Consider the following 18,574-nt stretch of genomic DNA (forward strand, 5'->3'; position numbering starts at 1 on the left):
TAAACCGGCCTATCTGGGCCGGGTTAACTTCATCAGTAGTTAAGTATGTTAAAGCCCATGAAGGTAGATGAGGGATCAAGACCCATAATCGGTTGAGAGCCTGTAGCCGTAAACCGGCGTCAATATGTAACTTGTATTGTAAGTTAGGAATAAGTAGAGACCAAACCGGACACATCTATGAGCCGGTGTTGGGACTCTGTAAACCGACGGGCGTCACCCATGTATATAAGGGGACGACCCAGCGGCGGTTCAAGGGCAACAGACAACAACTCGAGACATAGGCGAAGCTTGTTTGCTCCCTAGTCATCGAAACACCCATCAATTCCATCACAACTAGACATGGGCTTTTACCTTCATTGAAGGGGCCGAACTAGTATAAACTCTCTTGCGTCCTTGTGTCCGCTTTAACCCCTTCAAGCTAACCCGTCGCGATGGCTCCATGACTAAGTCCTTTCTCTAGGACATCTGCCATGACAAAACCACGACAATATTCATATGGGATCAAGTTTTGAAGAGCTCATCGCGAGGAACCTAATGGTGAAAACGGTTCTTCGTTCTGACATCCATTTCAAAAGTTGTAGCTTTTTGAAAAAACTTGTAACGGAATAAATAGGTGACGTTAGCACATGCATGTGCATCGGCGGCGGCTATCCACATGCACGCTGACATAGTCCCCACACACCGGCACCAACTGTTGTGTTAAAATAGTCAAAGTATCAACACATGCATGCATCGGACGACTCGCGCGCATGCGCTCGCAACGCCCGGATAGTGCAGCTGCGCGTTTAAGTATTTAGGTTTTGATTATTAGTCCTATTAGTACTTCACTTTTTTTTGAATAAGTTAAAGAGTGTTACGATTCTTTACTTCTAATTTTGAAGAATGCATGCAGGAATAGACAAATCTAAAACAAATAGTTTAGAACAGAGGGAGTACTACTACGGAATAATGCATCTTTGTGAAGCATGCAACCTAGGGACCAATGGGTTGCATATGTTACAAATGGAATTGGATACTGTTCTTCTTCCAATCAAAATGGGCGCAATCCTAAACTCCTCTCATTAAGAAAATGAAACTAGTACCACAGGCCATTTGGGCAACCTAAGGGTTTAAACACTAAGATCAAAAGCTAACAAGGAAATAAAGCTTAACCAAACAACATGAACAACCATGCCATAGAACAGCCACACCACAAGACGAAACTAAAACATAAACTACATCACCACCACCACAACCACAGGGGAAGATGATCCCACCACGCTGGGCTTGATCACATGCACCTCGGTCATCAAGCTCAGGATTCTTCCTTAAAGTCCTCCAGAGTCGCTCTTCCACCATGGTTGGCTCCACGAGTTGCATCAATCCAAGACATTGAGTCAAATACCACCTTGCACCTCACTAATCTGGTTGTTATTAAGTACTCCAAGAACCACCCAGATGATTCATTAATTATGTTGTTATTATGTGGTCATCCATAAATTAACCTTTTGAATGTTGGTCCCAATCCCCGTTGATAACAGCTAAGCAACTACACGTTGTTATAAGGAACAAGGTAAATGGACCTAAGTTTCTTTTACTGGGTTCTTGTCTAAGCAAAAATCATACAGGGAATTCCCAGTTGGAAAAACTACAATGCATGAAAAGATAGATTATGATCATAGGTTACCCTTTCCTGGTATTGACGATTCTTCAAACTCACAATCTTGATCAAGCTACTCTTCGCCCTTCGTTTAATCTAATGTGTGTAAAGAGTAACCATAAACAACCATACAATACAAATCAACATACAACAAGTGCATTACATGGTGTCAGTGTCATTGTGTTGTGAGATCATGTGTCATGTGTTAACTCAAGGGTTTGGAAAACAACATAGTGGTTGTTAAGTGGAGTACATGTGACATAAAGGTTCACATGCAAGTTTCAGTTTAAAAGGGTTCATCCCATAAGGAGTATGTGATGCAAATTTGTGGTTGCCAGACTCATTCAAAAGAATCTTGCAACTCGAGTCATGGTCTATGAACAATGGATAAACAAGTTCATTTTTAGGTTTGAATGACAATCCAAACTTGTTAACCTTTCATGGGCAACACACACTATAGTTGGCTAGATTTAAAAATGATTTGAACTACTGAATTACTAAAGCTGGGTTCAATTTCAAAATATTTCATAAATGACTAATGTTAGTTCTTGAATCCATTTGCCAAAGTATTTCATTCAATTTGTATAATTTAATGACTTTAAGTTCATTTAAGTTTAAACTAAGTTCAATTTAAGTTTGAATTCCTAAAGTCAAATAATAATCCAAAATGTTCTCTAAAGTTTATTTCAATTTTGAACTAAAGTAAGTTTAAATCCAATGTTATTCACTATAGTTCAATTTTAGGTTCCTAAAATTTAATGCAAATTATTATCCCAGTTTAACCTATGGTTTTAAGTTATAGCCAAACTAAGGTTGAACGAAATTAAAATAATATTTGAATTTTCTAAAGTCAAATATAAATAGAAAAAATATTTACTTGAGTCCATCATGAGTTTCTAAACTATGTTGCAAAATAGTTAATCCACTTAAACCTTTATTTTTAAGTTATAACCTAAATATTTTTAAGTTTCACTTGAATTTCTAGCTTCTACCGAATTATATTTAGATTCATATTCTAAATTATTCAAATTTTAAATCCAGAGATCCAAGTTGAAACTATATTTAATTAGGTTTATTTTGCAAACCAAAGCAATTATATTGGATTTATAAATTTGAATCTAGACCCTACTTAAGTTTTAACACATTCTATTTGAATTTCAGTTTTAAACTTTTCAAAACTGATGGCTTCATATTTTACGCATCTTTAGAGCTCATGAATGTTATCTCCGTATATCAAGTTATATCATGTTCCATTGAGCCAATTACATGTCCATATGCATGATTTCTAGTTTTTACTCTTTTAACCGCGAGCATTGCATAACCTCTATTATTTTTTAGTCTTTGTTATTTTTCTTTGCCTTTGTGTCTTGTAGGTGACACGGACTTCCCACGATGAAAGGAGTTCAAACAATGGACATCCAGCCCTCAGACTTGCCATTTCAGAGAGTGAAAAGGTTATTTTCCAAGTTGCTCGAAGCAAAGATCTAATACCAGAAATGGATCGGGGTCGTTCATAATAATCCAACGAGCCCAAGAACGTCAAATTACGAGTTTGTTTGAAGAAATGGCAGACAATGTATCGAAGAGGTCCAGAGCAAACGACAACATGTCATACGACCATAGCTCGTCGTACACAAGGTCGTATGGAAGGAAACAAGTCCCAAAAGTTGCCTCTCTAGATGTGATTCTTCACTGGTTTCATCCATGTTTGTTCCTATGACTTCCTTGGCCTTCAAGGGATGTTTTGGGAGAGGATGAGGCTCACCTTGAGCCCTTGGATCAAATGGGAGATGATATATATGAACGGAGGAGAGGCTACCGGAGAGCCATTATATAAACACCTTCAACCCTAGCCGCCGTCTCCATCTCATATCATTGGTCATTCGTCATTCATCTCCATGTCCAGCCACCGTCCACATCAAAAACACTATAGTTGCAACCAAGAGGGGGATCAAAGGGAGCCGTTGTCGCCTCTCCATCACCACCATCATTCGTCGTCGCGCCATCATCATCACCATCACCACCCCTTCTTCCTCCTCCATAACGGTATCTGTGATGGGTTGTAACAACTCTTGAACCCCCTTATATGTGATGTTATTTGAGTAATTTTTAGCTATGGGTCGGTCAATTAGTAAGTGGTTGTTTGGTATGCTTAGTCTATTTATGTGTGTTTCTTTTTGTTGCTTACTTTCCTCTGTGGTAATTTAGTGATTGGAGATGTTCAATCCATTGGCGTAGTTGGAGACGTTCAAATCTTAGGCCACACATGAAGTTGATAGAATGTTGTGGAAACCGATAGACCTGCGACGTGACAAGTGCAGATATCTTAAGGGGAACACAATTATTCTAGGAACACGGTTGTCCATAGAACTTATTCCTTCGTCCGGTCCTCGTGACCTTAATATCTTTGTGTTTCCCGCCACAGGTATGGGACAAGAAGTAGGACGAATGAGTTATCTCAATACAATGTGTCTTGAGGGATAACATTATGCGAGGGATCGCCCACCATTAGTAGATTGTCATATCCTATAATGCAGTTACTGACTTAGCCACCACGTGTCATAGTCGTAAATCTTAACACCATTTTGTGCCCGTACCGAACGAGACCATACCTACATGCCAGCAATCTCATCTAAAACATCACATATTTCTCTTAGTTTATTTTCGCCTATTTATATTATTTATTTTCTATTCTCTCTAGTACTTAGTTCTCCCTTTTACCGTTCCCTAGCAACCTACTCGAGTGAACTATTTCCAAACTCCGGTTTGGGTGTGAGCGTAGTTGTGTTAAGTGACAACGGGGATTGTGGTGCCATCCTATTCGCTTTCTGTGGGATCGACAAACCTTACTTATCATGAAATTTCTACATAGCCTTGTGCACGTGCATGCCATCAAAAACCTAATCTTTATTGGTCTAGGTGAAAGCTTACTTCATAAGGTCTAGTCTGCAAAAAGTTTCACTCAATTTGGACCTACTCATAAAACTTATAAGGGTGAAAGTTCCAGGGGGTTTCCATAAAACTACCAAGTGTTTTTAATTTAAATCAAAAAATGTTGTGGATAAGGCTGGGACACGTGCATGGCTCCTACTGGTCTATACCGATTCGGTTAAGTGAGTGGACATGGGGTCATGCGCTCATTTGTGCTCAGGTGCGCGGGCAAGCGACGTGGGGCGGCAGTTAATGGAGAAAGACAAAGCTGACAGGTGGGGTCAGCCGGTCAGTGAGAGAGAGAGAGGGCGTGCAACTGGCTAGCTAGATCGTAGTGTTAGGTGAGCCTCTAGGTTTAGGTTGTTCTTTCTTTTCGATTCCCTTTGTAAATTCACAACTCTTTAGAAATTGAATTTTCTTCCAAAATTTAACTAGCCTAAATTCCAAATGGAATACTCCTGATCCGGTGATCATTTTTATTTGCCCCCTTTGGGCAAATAACTTCTGCCACCTTATATTTTCTTTTTTTGTTTTCAATTCCTTTTTGAACTTCAATTTGGTTTGAAACCAAATGTACTCTAAATCTAACTTGCAATATTAATAGAAAGGGTTTATTTGGGCTTATGGTAATTATTTTTCTTGCCAAATAATGCAAGGCCCTTTTAAATAATTTTCCCTTTTGATTTTTGAATTCATTCCAACATAAATTCATTTTAATTATTTGGTAAATTTATCGGGGTTATGAATATCATTTCGAACTTATTAAGAATACCTTTATGCCCAAATAAAGATTTTATTTGCACCCTATTTTAGGATTCAAAATTATTCCCTAAAACCTTTTAGGGTTCATTCTGTTTTACCAATTTCAATCTAGGGTTTCAAATGTTGGCATAGGGCCTTTGACCCTCTAGGTTGATCAATTAAACCAATCACAAGCAAATCCTAGGGAATGTTAGATAATTAGAGAGCAAGCAAAGGTTTTTCTACGAAAATATTAATTCCTTGTGAAATTTAAAACATACTAGATTTGGGAAAAATCTCGGATGTGACAAAAATGCAGTTTTATTCTTTTCATTGACTATACAATAAATATCCCAGAACTGGGTGCCTAGAGGTGAGTTTACAAACCAAATATCTTCACCAAACAATTGTTGGAAATATGCCCTAGAGGCAATAATAAAATGATTATTATATTTCCTTGTTCATGATAATTGTCTATTATTCATGCTATAATTGTATTATCCGGAAATCGTAATACATGTGTGAATACATAGACCACAATGTGTCCCTAGTGAGCCTCTAGTTGACTAGCTTGTTGATCAACAGATAGTCATGGTTTCCTGGCTATGGACATGGGGATGTCATTGATAACGGGATCACATCATTAGGAGAATGATGTGATGGACAAGACCCAATCCTAAGCTTAGCTCAAAGATCGTGTAGTTCATTTGCTGTAGCTTTTCTGAATGTCAAGTATCATTTCCTTAGACCATGGGAATGTGCAACTCCAGGATACTGTAGGAGTGCCTTGGGTGTGCCAAACGTCACAACGTAACTGGGTGACTATAAAGGTACATTACAGGTATCTCCAAAAGTGTCTGTTGGGTTGGCACGAATCGAGACTGGGATTTGTCACTCCGTATGACGGAGAGGTATCTCTGGGCCCACTCGGTAATGCATCATCATAATGAGCTCAATGTGACCAAGGGTTTGGACACGGGATCATGCATTACGGTACGAGTAAAGTGACTTGCCGGTAATGAGATTGAACAAGGTATTGGCATACCGACGATCGAGTCTCGGACAAGTAACGTACCGATTGACAAAGGGAATTGTATACGGGATTGATTAAGTCCTTGACATCGTGGTTCATCCGATGAGATCATCGAGCAGCATGTGGGAGCCAACATGTGTATCCAGATCCCGTTGTTGGTTATTGACCGGAGAGGTGTCTCGGTCATGTCTGCGTGTCTCCCGAACCCGTAGGGTCTACACACTTAAGGTTCGGTGACGCTAGGGTTGTAGAGATATTAGTATGTAGTAACCCTAAAGTTGTTCGGAGTCCCAGATGAGATCCCGGACGTCACGAGGAGTTCCGGAATGGTCCGGAGGTAAAGATTTATGTATAGGAAGTCCAGTTTCGGCTAGCGGGAAGGTTTTGGGGGTTACCGGTATTGTACCGGGACCACCGAAAGGGTCCCGGGGGTCCACCGGATGGGGCCACCTATACCGGAGGGCCCCATGGGCTGAAGTGGCGTGGGAACCAGCCCCTGATGGGCTGGTGCGCCCCACCCAAGGGCCCAAGGTGCCTAGGGTTGGAAACCCTAGGGGGGCGTTGCCCCCAGGGGCCGCCCCCCCCTTTTAGATGGGATCTCCAAGGGGGCATGCGCCCCCCTAGCCCCTATATATAGTGGAAGGGAGGGAGGGCAGCTGCACCTTGCTCTTGGCGCCTCCCTCTCCCTCTGTAACACCTCTCCTCCCTGCTTGTGCTTGGCGAAGCCCTGCCAGGATCCTGCTGCATCCACCACCACGCCGTCGTGCTGCTGGATCTTCATCAACCCCTCCTTCCCCCTTGCTGGATCAAGAAGGAGGAGACGTCTTCCCAACCGTACGTGTGTTGAACGCGGAGGTGCTCTCCGTTCGGCACTTGGTCATCGGTGATTTGGATCACGGCGAGTACGACTCCATCATCCCCGTTCACTTGAACGCTTCCGCTCGCGATCTACAAGGGTATGCAGATGCACTCCTATTCCCCTCGTTGCTAGAATACTCCATAGATTGATCTTGGTGATGCGTAGAATTTTTTTTAATTTCTGCTACGATCCCCAACAGTGGCATCATGAGCTAGGTCTATGCGTAGTTACTATGCACGAGGAGAACACAAAGTAGTTGTGGGCGTCGATATTGTCAATTTGCTTGCCGTTACTAGTCTTATCTTGATTCGGAGGAATCGTGGGATGAAGTGGCCCGGACCAACCTTACACGTACACTTACGTGAGACCGGTTCCACCGACTGACATGCACTAGTTGCATAAGGTGGCTGGCGGGTGTCTGTCTCTCCCACTTTAGTCGGACCGGATTCGATGAACAGGGTCCTTATGAAGGGTAAATAGAAATTGGCAATTCACGTTGTGGTTTTGGCGTAGGTAAGAAACGTTCTTGCTAGAAACCTATAGCAGCCACGTAAAAACTTGCAACAACAATTAGAGGACGTCTAACTTGTTTTTGCAGCAAGTGTTTTGTGATGTGATATGGCCAAAGGTTGTGATGAATGATGAATGATATATGTGATGTATGAGATTGATCATGTTCTTGTAATAGGAACCACGACTTGCATGTCGATGAGTATGACAACCGACAGGAGCCATAGGAGTTGTCTTTATTTATTTATGACATGCGTGTCAACGTAAACGTCATGTAATTACTTTACTTTATTGCTAAAGCATTATCCATAGTAGTAGAAGTAATAGATGATGAGACAACTTCAAGAAGACACGACGATGGAGATCATGATGATGGAGATCATGGTGTCATGCCGGTGACAACGATGATCATGGAGCCCCGAAGATGGAGATCAAAGGAGCAAATGATATTGGCCATATCATGTCACTATTTGATTGCATGTGATGTTTATCATGTTTTACATCTTATTTTCTTAGAACGACGGTAGCTTAAATAAGATGATCCCTCGTAATAATTTCAAGAAAGTGTTCCCCCTAACTATGCACTGTTGCGAAGGTTCGTTGTTTCGAAGCACCACGTGATGATCGGGTGTGATAGATTCTAACGTTCGAATACAACGGGTGTAAGATAGATTTACACATGCAATACACTTAGGTTGACTTGACGAGCCTAGCATGTACAGACATGGCCTCGGAACACAGAAGACCGAAAGGTCGAGCATGAGTCTTATAGAAGATACGATCAACATGAAGATGTTCACCGATGTTGACTAGTCCGTCTCACGTGATGATCAGACACGGCCTAGTTAACTCGGATCATGTTATACTTAGATGACTGGAGGGATGTCTATCTGAGTGGGAGTTCATTTAATAATTTGATGAGATGAACTTAATTATCATGAACTTAGTCTAAAATCTTTACAATATGTCTTGTAGATCAAATGGCCCACGTTGTCCTCAACTTCAACGCGTTCCTAGAGAAAACCAAGCTGAAAGATGATGGCAGCAACTATACGGACTGGGTCCGGAACCTGAGGATCATCCTCATAGCTGCCAAGAAAGATTATGTCCTAGAAGCACCGCTAGGTGACGCACTCGTCCCACCGAACCAAGACGTTATGAACGCTTGGCAGACACGTGCTGATGATTACTCCCTCGTTCAGTGCGGCATGCTTTACAGCTTAGAACCGGGGCTCCAAAAGCGTTTTGAGAGACACGGAGCATATGAGATGTTCAAAGAGTTGAAAATGGTTTTTCAAGCTCATGCCCGCGTCGAGAGATATGAAGTCTCCGACAAGTTCTTCAGCTGTAAGATGGAGGAAAATATTTCTGTCAGTGAGCACATACTCAAAATGTCTGGGTTGCATAACCGCTTGACTCAGCTGGGAGTTAATCTCCCGGATGACGCGGTCATTGACAGAATCCTTCAGTCGCTTCCACCGAGCTACAAGAGCTTTGTGATGAACTTCAATATGCAGGGGATGGAAAAGACCATTCCTGAAGTATTTGCAATGCTGAAATCAGCAGAGGTAGAAGTCAAAAAGGAACATCAAGTGTTGATGGTGAATAAAACCACTAAGTTCAAGAAAGGCAAGGGTAAGAAGAACTTCAAGAAGGACGGCAAGGGAGTTGCCGCGCCCGGTAAGCCAGTTGTCGGGAAGAAGCCAAAGCATGGACCCAAACCTGAGACTGAGTGCTTTTATTGCAAGGGAAACGGACACTGGAAGCGGAACTGTCCCAAGTACTTAGCAGACAAGAAGGCCGGCAACACCAAAGGTATATGTGATATATATGTTATTGATGTGTACCTTACCAGTACTCGTAGTAGCTCCTGGGTATTTGATACCGGTGCGGTTGCTCACATTTATAACTCAAAGCAGGAGCTGCGAAATAAGCAGAGACTGGCGAAGGATGAGGTGACGATGTGCGTCGGGAATGGTTCCAAGGTCGATGTGATCGCCGTCGGCACGCTACCTCTACATTTACCTACGAGATTAGTTTTAAACCTCAATAATTGTTATTTAGTGCCAGCTTTGAGCATGAACATTGTATCAGGATCTCGTTTAATTCGAGATGGCTACTCATTTAAATCCGAGAATAATGGTTATTCTATTTATATGAGAGATATGTTTTATGGTCATGCTCCGATGGTGAATGGTTTATTCTTAATGAATCTCGAGCGTAATGCTACACATAGTCATAGTGTGAATACCAAAATATGTAAGGTTGATAATGATAGTCCCACATACTTGTGGCACTGCCGCCTTGGTCACATAGGTGTCAAACGCATGAAGAAGCTCCATGCAGATGGACTTTTAGAGTCTCTTGATTACGAATCATTTGACACGTGCGAACCATGCCTCATGGGTAAAATGACCAAGACTCCATTCTCAAGAACAATGGAGCGAGCAACCAACTTATTGGAAATCATACATACTGATGTGTGCGGTCCAATGAGTGTTGAGGCTCACGGTGGCTATCGTTATGTTCTCACCCTCACTGATGACATGAGTAGATATGGGTATGTGTACTTAATGAAACACAAGTCTGAGACCTTTGAAAAGTTCAAGGAATTTCAGAGTGAGGTTGAGAATCAACGTGACAGGAAAATCAAGTTCTTGCGATCAGATCGTGGAGGAGAATACTTGAGTCACGAATTTGGCACACACTTAAGAAAATGTGGAATAGTTTCACAACTCACGCCGCCTGGAACACCTCAGCGTAATGGTGTGTCCGAACGTCGTAATCGCACTCTATTAGATATGGTGCGATCTATGATGTCTCTTACCAATTTACCACTATCATTTTGGGGCTATGCTTTAGAGACTGCCGCATTCACTTTAAATAGGGCTCCATCGAAATCCGTTGAGACGACACCGTATGAATTATGGTTTGGGAAGAAACCTAAGCTGTTGTTTCTAAAAGTTTGGGGATGCGATGCTTATGTCAAAGAAACTTCAACCTGAAAAGATCGAACCCAAGTCGGAAAAATGCGTCTTCATAGGATACCCTAAAGAAACTGTTGGGTATACCTTCTACCTCAGATCCGAAGGCAAGATATTTGTTGCCAAGAATGGGTCCTTTCTAGAGAAAGAGTTTCTCTCGAAAGAAATAAGTGGGAGGAAGGTAGAACTTGATGAAGTATTACCTCTTGAATCGGTAAGTGGCGCAGCTCAAGAAAATGTTCCTGAGGTGCCTGCACCGACTAGAGAGGAAGTTGATGATGATGATCATGAAACTTCAGATCAAGTTGCTACTGAACTTCGTAGGTCCACAAGGACATGTTCCGCACCAGAGTGGTACGGCAACCCTGTCTTGGAAATCATGTTGTTAGACAACAGTGAACCTTCGAACTATGAAGAAGCGATGGCGGGCCCGGATTCCGACAAATTGCTAGAAGCCATGAAATCCGAAATAGAATCCATGTATGAAAACAAAGTATGGACTTTGACTGACTTGCCCGAAGATCGGCGAGCCATAGAAAATAAATGGATCTTTAAGAAGAAGACAGACGCGGATGGTAATGTGACCATCTAAGGCTCGACTTGTCGCTAAGGGTTATCGACAAGTTCAAGGGGTTGACTACGATGAGACTTTCTCATCCGTAGCGAAGCTGAAGTCCGTCCGAATCATGTTAGCAATTGCCGCATTCTATGATTATGAGATATGGCAAATGGACGTCAAAACGGCATTCCTTAACGGCTTTCTTAAGGAAGAATTGTATATGATGCAGCCGGAAGGTTTTGTCAATCCTAAGAATGCTAACAAGGTGTGCAAGCTCCAACGCTCAATCTATGGGCTGGTGTAAGCATCTGGGAGTTGGAACATTCGCTTTGATGAGATGATCAAAGTGTTTGGGTTTATGCAGACTTATGGAGAAGCCTGCATTTACAAGAAAGTGAGTGGGAGCTCTGTAGCATTTCTCATATTATATGTGGATGACATACTGTTGATGGGAAATGATATAGAATTCTTGGAAAGCATAAACGCCTATTTGAACAAGTGTTTTTCAATGAAGGACCTTGGAGAAGCTGCTTATATATTAGGCATCAAGATCTATAGAGATAGATCGAGACGCCTCATCGGTCTTTCACAAAGTACGTACCTTGACAAGATATTGAAGAAGTTCAATATGGATCAGTCCAAGAAGGGGTTCTTGCCTGTATTGCAAGGTGTGCGATTGAGCACGGCTCAATGCCCGACCACGGCAGAAGATATAGAAGAGATGAGTGTCATCCCCTATGCCTCAGCCATAGGGTCTATTATGTATGCCATGCTGTGTACCAGACCTGATGTAAACCTTACCGTAAGTTTGGTAGGTAGGTACCAAAGTAATCCCGGCAAGAAACACTGGACAGCGGTCAAAAACATCCTGAAGTACCTGAAAAGGACCAAGGATATGTTTCTCGTTTATGGAGGTGGTGAAGAGCTCGTCGTAAAGGGTTACGTCGACGCTAGCTTCGACACAGATCTGGATGACTCTAAGTCACAAACCGGATACGTGTATATTTTGAATGGTGGGGCAGTAAGCTGGTGTAGTTGCAAGCAAAGCGTCGTGGCGGGATCTACATGTGAAGCAGAATACATGGCAGCCTCAGAGGCAACACAAGAAGCAATCTGGGTGAAGGAGTTCATCACCGACCTAGGAGTCATACCCAATGCGTCGGGGCCGATGACTCTCTTCTGTGACAACACTGGAGCTATTGCCCTTGCCAAGGAGCCCAGGTTTCGCAGGAAGACCAGGCATATCAAGCGTCGCTTCAACTCCATTCGTGAAAGTGTTCAAAATGGAGACATAGAAATTTGTAAAGTACATACGGACCTGAATGTAGCAGATCCGTTGACTAAACCTCTCCCTAGAGCAAAACATGATCAACACCAGAATTCCATGGGTGTTCGATTCATCACAATGTAACTAGATGATTGACTCTAGTGCAAGTGGGAGACTGTTGGAAATATGCCCTAGGGGCAATAATAAAATGATTATTATATTTCCTTGTTCATGATAATTGTCTATTATTCATGCTATAATTGTATTATCCGGAAATCGTAATACATGTGTGAATACATAGACCATAATGTGTCCCTAGTGAGCCTCTAGTTGACTAGCTCGTTGATCAACAGATAGTCATGGTTTCCTGGCTATGGACATGGGGATGTCATTGATAACGGGATCACATCATTAGGAGAATGATGTGATGGACAAGACCCAATCCTAAGCTTAGCTCAAAGATCGTGTAGTTCGTTTGCTGTAGCTTTTCTGAATGTCAAGTATCATTTCCTTAGACCATGAGATTGTGCAACTCCCGGATACCGTAGGAGTGCCTTGGGTGTGCCAAACGTCACAACGTAACTGGGTGACTATAAAGGTACATTACAGGTATCTCCGAAAGTGTCTGTTGGGTTGGCACGAATCGAGACTGGGATTTGTCACTCCGTATGATGGAGAGGTATCTCTGGGCCCACTCAGTAATGCATCATCATAATGAGCTCAATGTGACCAAGGGGTTGGACATGGGATCATGCATTACGGTACGAGTAAAGTGACTTGCCGGTAACGAGATTGAACAAGGTATTGGGATACGGACGATCGAGTCACGGACAAGTAACGTACCGACAAAGGGAATTGTATACGGGATTGATTAAGTCCTCGACATCGTGGTTCATCCGATGAGATCATCGAGGAGCATGTGGGAGCCAACATGGGTATCCAGATCCCGCTGTTGGTTATTGACCGGAGAGGCGTCTCGGTCATCTCTCCGTGTCTCCCGAACCCGTAGGGTCTACACACTTAAGGTTCGGTGACGCTAGGGTTGTAGAGATATTAGTATGTAGTAACCCGAAAGTTGTTCGGAGTCCCGGATGAGATCCTGGACGTCACGAGGAGTTCCGGAATGGTCCGGAGGTAAAGATTTGTGTATAGGAAGTCCAGTTTCGGCCAGCGGGAAGGTTTCGGGGGTTACCGGTATTGTAGCGGGACCACCGGAAGGGTCCCGGGGGTCTACCGGATGGGGCCACCTATCTTGGAGGGCCCCATGGGCTGAAGTGGCGTGGGAACCAGCCCCTGATGGGCTGGTGCGCCCCACCCAAGGGCCCAAGGCGCGTAGGGTTGGAAACCCTAGGGGGCCGTTGCCCCCAGGCCCCCCCCCCTTTTAGATGGGATCTCCAAGGGGGCATGCGCCCCCCTAGCCCCTATATATAGTGGAAGGAAGGGAGGGCAGCCGCACCTTGCTCTTGGCGCCTCCCTCTCCCTCCGTAACACCTCTCCTCCCCGCTTGTGCTTGGCGAAGCCCTGACGGGATCCTGCTGCATCCACCACCACGCCGTCGTGTTGCTGGATCTTCATCAACCTCTCCTTCCCCCTTGCTGGATCAAGAAGGAGGAGACGTCTTCCCAACCGTACGTGTGTTGAACGCGGAGGTGCTGTCCTTTCGGCGCTTGGTCATCGGTGATTTGGATCACAACGAGTACGACTCCATCATCCCCGTTCACTTGAACGCTTCCGCTCGTGATCTACAAGGGTATGTAGATGCACTCCTATTCCCCTCGTTGCTAGAATACTCCATAGATTGATCTTGGTGATGCGTAGATTTTTTTTTAATTTCTGCTACGATCCCCAACAACAATACATATCCACCATTACCTAAAAACCACTTATATCCGAACCTAACAAATTTCAAAGCCCATATAACCCCTTTCCAAAATTGAGAAGGATGTGGATCATTGCAGCACATAGTATTAAGGTTCTTGGTATTATAGTTAGCATCTATAACTCTACTCCATAGAGCGCCTTCTCCTAAGATATCTCTTATAACCTAGGAGACGGTTAGGCATAGATTCATATCATGTATATTATGAACTCCCATCCACCATATTCCCTTTTCATGCATATGGAGGGCCAATTGGCAAGGTGCATCTTTTGGCCACCTTCACTATCACTCCAGAAATAATTATAAAACCATGAATTGACCAAAGGCACATACCATTTTGGGAACTTATAGGAAGACAACATGTAAATAGAAATACTAGACAGACAAATCCTAACCAAGGTGACTCTCCCTAATAAGGACTAGGAGCTTACCCTCCATCTAGCCATCTTGGCCAGCTTGGTATCAACTAGAGATTGGAGGTCCTCTCTCTTGGCCAGCTTGGTATCAACTAGAGATTGGAGGTCATCTCTCTAAGTACTTAATAGGCAAACCCCCTTGAATAAATTAAAAATACCCAAGAAAGGTTTAACCTCTCCACGTTCTAAATTGATAGGCACCAATTCACTTTTGTGATAATTAATAGACATCCCTGAAACCAACTCAAATCAAGTCAAGACCCACTTAAGATTTAAAGCTACTGGAAGGCCATTATCTATGAACAACAAAGTGTCATTTGCATATTGCATACACACTACACCACCAGGGCAAAAATTAGGGAAGAGCCCTCTAACTAGCCCAACTCGTCATCCTTTCACTAATATCCTAGCAAACACATCCACCACGAAATTAAAAATCAATGGGGACAAACGGTCTCCCTGTCTCAAATCCCTACTAGTGATGAAGAAGTAAGTTTCCCTCACCATTAATCTTCACATCCACTGATCCTGCTGGGTGAATCTCCTAATCCAACCAATACATTTAGCACTAAAACCCCTCAAGAACCCCATACAAAATATATATCTAAACTAACCTTGTCATAAGCCTTTTCATAATCAATCTTAAATACATGGCCTTTCTAATCAGAAGAGTATACAGAGTGAGCAACCTCATGGACAGTCACCACACTCTTCAAAACAAACCTACCTCTAAGAAGCAGATTGATGCTCAGAGATTAGTCTGCCAATAATCAGGGCTAGTCTATTGGTAGACTTTAGTAAAAATCTTAAAACAACAATTGAGGAGATTTATAGGCTTAAAACAACAATGTTTTTTGCATCAACTTCTTTAGGAATAAGAGGGATGCAAAATCAAGTCTAAAGATGTCTAGGCTTCGATCAAACCTGACTTCAAACATAGCTATCAAATTAACTTTAATAATGTCACAGAACAGTTGGTAAAGTATAAAAGGCAATCCATCGGGCCTAAGGGCACCATCACAATAGGAGTCAAAACAGCTTCCTAATCTCCTCCTCGGTACACCTAGTATTCTCCTCTACAGAAATTTTCTCGTCCTCTCCATAGAAATCACTCTTAAGAGAGATATTAGGTCTGTGTACATATCTAAGTAACTCCTTATAATAGTCCAGAGCCCTCAGGTCCCTCAGGTCCATCTAGAACACTAATCAGTTTTTCCTTCACCTCTGATTAGCTACAACATGGAAGTAAGCAGTGTTTGTGTCATCCTCCATAATATCCCTATCCCTAGACCTTTCTCCCGCTGTAGTCTCCTATTTACTCCAAATGTCTGCTAACTCTAGCAGAATTTCATCAATCCTGCCCTTATACCAACCTCAAAGAGGGTATTAGATTCAGTCTAGACACCAGAGGATACTGTTTTTGGATTAACAATGTCGCTGGGTGCTACTTTGGCACCTATGGTACAGTTGCTTTTGGTAAATACATGGCAATTTTGAGATGAACTCTGTAGGAAAGTTTGCAAAGAACCCTGCGAACGTGGAATGCAACACCTCTGTTTCTTTATTTATTCCTAATTTTCCTCTGTTTCAGGTTCAGGAATGAGTGCTCCTGTTAATATATTCTGTGTTATAATATGTTTTCAGAGCCAACACCTGTTCCTGTTCGACTGGTACTCACTGCATTATTTTTAGATGAATCTCGTGATCCTATCTTGCGCTGAGCAGTTCAGACTTTGCTAGTTTTCGTGCTTCCTTCAACTGATGCAATTTTTTCTTCTTTTTGCGGGTTGTTTAAATATGCCAGCAGTGTTCTAAAAGACTTGGTAGGTGATGAATCAAATGCCCTTGCTCATTCTGCCTTAAATTACAGAGCTCAGACTATATATTACATGGTACATACGCTGGAGAAATAAAGAGTACTTGATTCCCCATTCGATTTACACACACTACCCCAAAGAAGTCACGGACACAGATACATTGCTGCTGCTTCTTCGACCTCCAGCCGATCCCATGCAATCCATGCGTCCTGATGCAATGCAACAACCCCTCTCCCACCACGCGCGCAAGCCAAAAATCGTCTTATAGGCCGAGCGCGCCGAGCGGCGTCTTGCCCTGTCCGGCCTCGAAGTAGAAGATGAGCATGGCGAGCATGGCGAGGCGCGAGTGCTTGATCTCGGCCACCTTGAGCCGCTCGAGCTTCTCGGTGTCGGGGATGTAGACGCCGTCCTTGGTCTCGCCACCGAGGCCGAGCGGGTCGAAGAACTTGCCGCCCGGGTACCCTTGCTCGCCGGTGAAGTTGGCGAAGTTCTCGGCTGTGCGCGACCACGGCGTGGCCCACTCCACCGACTGGGAGTCCGGGTTGAAGAAGTCGACCCACCGCTTGGACTCCACCCACCCCATGAGCAGCAGCTGGGTGCCCAGGAGCGACCCGAAGGAGAAGGGCGCCACCGCGCCTGGCTGCGCTCCGGCCTCGAACCACGGCACGCCGCTGTACGCCTGCCCGATGAAGATGCCCAGCACGGCGGCCATCGCCCAGCGCCCGTGGATCAGCTCGGCCTCCCTGTACCACTTGAGGAACGCCGGGTCCTTGCCAAGCCCCAGCGGGTCGAAGCCGAAGTCACCGGGGAGCCTGCACGTACGCGTTGAGTGAGTCTCAGAGTTGCTGCCATGCATGGAGGCCTCCCCCCGCGTAGAGTGGGATTAATGCAGGGCGACGAACCAAGAGAAACAATACGAACGAGGAAGACTTACGAGCCATCGAGCCAGGACGGGTTGATGAACTCGGCATCGCTCTTGACCGCGGGGATCCACGACTTCTTGCCGACGGCCGCGGCGACGACCACCACGCGGCGCGTCACGGGCTTCGCGGCGCCGAGGGAGGCGGCATTGGCGAGCGCGCGCCTCGCGCCGAGGAACGGGTTCTTGAGCACGGCCGCGGAGGCGGTGGCGGAGGTGGAGGCGAGCGCCATGGGTGCGGGTCTTGCTTCGCCGGTGTGACGGTGAGGTCGCTGACGCGCGCGGCGGAGTGGCAGCTAAGGACGTCTGTTGGAGCGCGCAGGATTTGCAGGATGCCACGACGGTTTTGATGTTAAATCGTGGCGTTGCGGCGCAGGGCAGCCACAAGATGTGGGCTGGGAAATCCTGGGGTGGTAGGATGGATAGAGCGCTGGCCAATGGGGAGCTGGCGCCATCGGATTCTGCTGCGCCGGTGGACGCCGCGTGGACAATATCCTGGGCTTTGATGCTCCTTGTGATCTGTGGGGACTGCCTGCCAATCGGACCGTGTCGTAGGATCTCCGTGGTGAATAGTGAAAGAAGATCCGATCCATCCATCCACGGGCGTTATAATTGCCAAGGAGTCGTTTCGCACACGATGACGGTCACCTTTGGAGATGGTATGACATACCGCACATATAATGCAACTTTTTTTTAGACACATAGAACGCGATATGGTACTGTTTTCTACCATCAAAATATGCTTCATCATGCGAACCGATCTATGGTTAAATGATTAAAAGAACAGTGACATCTTCAACACACCAGAGTTTAAGTCCTATGTTAAAAACATATTCTTCATCATTTCCAAGAGATATGCATTAGATCATCAAGGCGCTTAACACAAGCTCACACATGTGTGTTGCCATCCAACATAACATGCTGGATTTCTTTTTCCTCTTTTTTTTCAACGGAAGACCTTACACTTAGCTAACCTTTTATTTAGCGCAAAATGCATACAATTTGATTTAGAGTAAATTT

General features: G+C 44.2%; 1 protein-coding gene across 1 annotated transcript; it reads right to left on the reverse strand.

Annotated features, from left to right (window-relative positions):
- Nucleotides 1-16,646: 16,646 nt before the first annotated feature.
- LOC119355354 (chlorophyll a-b binding protein CP24 10B, chloroplastic-like) lies at nt 16,647-17,886 on the reverse strand. Its single transcript, XM_037622145.1, has 2 exons — nt 17,570-17,886; nt 16,647-17,447 (listed from the first exon to the last, which is right to left on the reverse strand). Exons 1-2 carry the CDS (start codon nt 17,785-17,787, stop codon nt 16,898-16,900), a joined length of 768 nt encoding a protein of 255 aa, XP_037478042.1. The 5' UTR covers nt 17,788-17,886; the 3' UTR covers nt 16,647-16,897.
- Between the last annotated feature and the right edge of the window lie 688 nt (nt 17,887-18,574).

The sequence above is a fragment of the Triticum dicoccoides genome, chromosome 2A, assembly GCF_002162155.2.
Source record: "Triticum dicoccoides isolate Atlit2015 ecotype Zavitan chromosome 2A, WEW_v2.0, whole genome shotgun sequence".
Lineage (NCBI taxonomy): Eukaryota > Viridiplantae > Streptophyta > Magnoliopsida > Poales > Poaceae > Triticum > Triticum dicoccoides.

Coding starts and splice junctions, on each gene's coding strand:
- LOC119355354 (XM_037622145.1), bottom strand. CDS start 17,787: ATGGCGCTCGCCTCCACCTCCGCCACCGCCTCCGCGGCCGTGCTCAAG. Junction 17,448..17,569: donor CCGTCCTGGCTCGATGGCTC/GTAAGTCTTCCT, acceptor GCGTACGTGCAG/GCTCCCCGGTGACTTCGGCT.